The 2,934-nt window shown below is 30.5% G+C and overlaps 1 protein-coding gene across 1 annotated transcript; it reads right to left on the bottom strand.

Moving 5' to 3' along the window:
• Window positions 1–97: 97 nt before the first annotated feature.
• LOC105462818 (zinc finger BED domain-containing protein 1-like) lies at window positions 98–2,462 on the bottom strand. The gene is made up of 4 exons (XM_011709668.1): window positions 2,258–2,462; window positions 1,475–1,915; window positions 824–1,066; window positions 98–732 (listed from the first exon to the last, which is right to left on the bottom strand). Exons 1-4 carry the CDS (start codon window positions 2,460–2,462, stop codon window positions 98–100), a joined length of 1,524 nt encoding a protein of 507 aa, XP_011707970.1.
• Window positions 2,463–2,934: the final 472 nt, after the last annotated feature.

The raw sequence follows: 2,934 nt of genomic DNA, 5'->3' as shown, positions 1-2,934 counted from the left end.
TCAGTGAAAATAAATAAACACGGACCAGGCTTAATATTTATTTATTATTATTTATCATGTGTTTCACTGATAATATCTTCAGTAATCAAATCAGTAATCAAATATCAAAGTTTAATATTAACAAATTTTTCATGATAAACAATAATATGTCAGCATTTTTTGGTGATAATCTATTTCGATTATCGGAATAAACCAATTTTCCTGCGCTGAAAAGTCTTTCTGAATGTACGGAGGACGGCGGAGCACTTAAGTATTTCAAAACTAAAGTTTTGAGATTAGGGTATTCTAAAATATGAGTCTTCCACCATGTTAACGGATCCTCATTTCTCGGTGACAGAGGTAGCATCAGGTATTTTGATAATTCTGCATTATAAACTGCAGCTTTCTTTTTACTTCTGTCACTGGGTTGTCTTTTAAAAGTTGTTGATGATGATGAATCCTCAAAACTGCTATTGTCGGTATCCGATTTTGAATTGTTTATTATGTCATCAAAGCACTTCCAGATGTCGTCATGTGTTTCACTGATAATATCTTGTTTTTGAAGAGGACTGACATGATTCTGTGTATTGTTTTCAATATTTTCATCATCTTTGGTGATTGTATTATTTATTTCAAGTAATTCATCAATGATCCATTGTTTGGCTTTATTTTCGTCTGACAAAAACTTAGTTTTAAATCTTGGATCTAACATGGTAGCCAGTACAAAACATTTTCGATCTTTGATATTGAATCCTATATGACGATAAAAAATAAAATAATTTATTTTAAAGAAAAAATAACATGAATTTATTGAAGTATTGAACAATGGACATTATAACAATACCTATAGAATTAAAAAACCGTTCTTCAATTGCCTTCTTGAGCTCTTTCTTCAACATTACTATTCCAGTATCTTTTTGTCGTTTTGAAAGATATGAATGTAAAGTAACAACTGCTGGAATAACATATTCAATTGTCTCGCAATCAGAACTCAATATTTTAGTAATTTCTTCAAATGGTTGGAGAACACGTATAACGTTTTCTACCATATTCCATTGCATGGCTGTAAGAGTTGGTATATCTCTTTCTGCAGCATATGCAGTTACTGCTTGTCATTGTTCATAAAGCCTTGACAACATATAAAATGTAGAATTCCATCGTGTGGTAACATCTTGAATTAATTTATGAATTGGCAACTTCAAATTTTCCTGGATGCTAGTGAGTTTCGAACAAGCGAGTGCAGAATGGCTAAAATGTCCAACAATTTTTCGACATTTTCCCAAAATTTCAACGAATTTTTGATTTTTAAAAATGCAATCATGGATCACGAGTTGTAAAGTGTGAATAATACATCCTACATTTTCTCCTATCATATTTGTAAGATATATGACATAATTAATAATATTAATGTCGACAATTTAAAATCAAGAATATATTATTTACTTAAAAAATATATTTCTCAATGTAAATTTATTTAAACGTAAATACTAAATACCAGTTCCGACAATCATATTAGCAGCATTGTCCCTCAAAATCAAATGAATTTGATTAGAATTTATATGCCATTCTTCCATTATATCATTTAATATCTGACCGATATTGACGCCAGTATGGCTACCAGGAAAGTGTTTCGCGCTGAGAACATATATTTGTCTCCGTATATCATCATTTCGTATAAAGTGAGCTGTTAGACTTATGAATGCTTCATTGTTTGCTGAACAAGTCCAGATATCAGTGGAAAACGATATGTATCTTGCAGTAATTAATTCTATACGAATACGTGTTTTCAAGTTTTCGTACAGCTGGGGTATAATTTTTTCGGAAAAATATGTTCTACAAGGGAGAGGATACTGCGGTGCCAAAAACTTTATTAATCTTTCAAAGCCTTTTCGCTCAACTAGTGCAAATGCTTCAGCATCAAGAGCTATCATTTCACCTAAAATATAACAAAAATAAACAGTCAAAACTCAAAATCAAAAGTATAAAATGGAATTAATTTTGGACAAGTAAAAGTATAAAAGCATGGTTAAATTACAATCAAAGCAAAGTTATAATAATAAACATATTTTTCATTAAATAAACGTATGTAGTCACATAATAATAATAACAATATTAATAACACAAATCCTTGTTTTTTAAGAAGAATACTAAGGATAACTTTGATTTGACAATACTTATGTTTTGACTTGACATGACATTACTTACGAACTAACATAAACATTTATTCATAATAAAATAAATAATGATTCTCTAAAATAAATATAAAAATATAACATACCGATCTTTTTGGTTATGTTAATTGATCTTGAATCATCCAAAGACCACATTTCTTTTTTCTTAATTACAGACTGTAAAGTAGGCTGTGTCTGACGAGATTTTGATTTTGAAATTATTGTCGTAGATGATGAAGAGCTAGAAGTCAATGGATCATCTTCATCCTTACTGTCCTTACTGGCATTTACTTCTTTATCCAAGGTTTTCATTATTAACGGATGTTTACTTTTCAAATGGTTCCATAAAGGCTTAGTTGAGAATAATTTAGGCGATTTTCCTCTTACAATTTGATTTTGTGACAGATTCGCAAAGAAAACATTCAGCTTTTTTTTCATCATCATTACATATTTTAAAAAATTTCCATACGTTGGATTTTCCTTGTGCCATTTTATAATTCGTTATTTATTCGTAATTTTATTCGCAATCGATCACAAAATTTACGATGTTCTTTCACAATATGTATTTACTATTTAGACTATTTAGTATTTATTTCTATTTACACGATGCAGCTTACAGCAAAGTCTTTACTTTGGTTATGTCAATACTCAATATACACCAACAGGGCTGCGTTCAGAAACGACACCCCGGAGCACCCAATCTCTCAAACGCCGTTCAGAAACCAGTTGAGAGAACTGTAGCGCTACCTAAGGGTGAAGTCACATGGGATGCGGAACTGCGAAA

This window comes from Wasmannia auropunctata, unplaced genomic scaffold (genome assembly GCF_000956235.1).
Source record: "Wasmannia auropunctata unplaced genomic scaffold, wasmannia.A_1.0 LD336095.1, whole genome shotgun sequence".
Taxonomy (NCBI): Eukaryota; Metazoa; Arthropoda; class Insecta; order Hymenoptera; family Formicidae; genus Wasmannia; species Wasmannia auropunctata.
This window is presented reverse-complemented; position numbering and strand designations above follow the sequence as displayed.

Coding starts and splice junctions, on each gene's coding strand:
- LOC105462818 (XM_011709668.1), bottom strand. CDS start 2,462: ATGAAAACCTTGGATAAAGAAGTAAATGCCAGTAAGGACAGTAAGGAT. Junction 1,916..2,257: donor TAACATAACCAAAAAGATCG/GTATGTTATATT, acceptor GTTATATTTTAG/GTGAAATGATAGCTCTTGAT. Junction 1,067..1,474: donor TAATATGATTGTCGGAACTG/GTATTTAGTATT, acceptor CATATGCTGCAG/AAAGAGATATACCAACTCTT.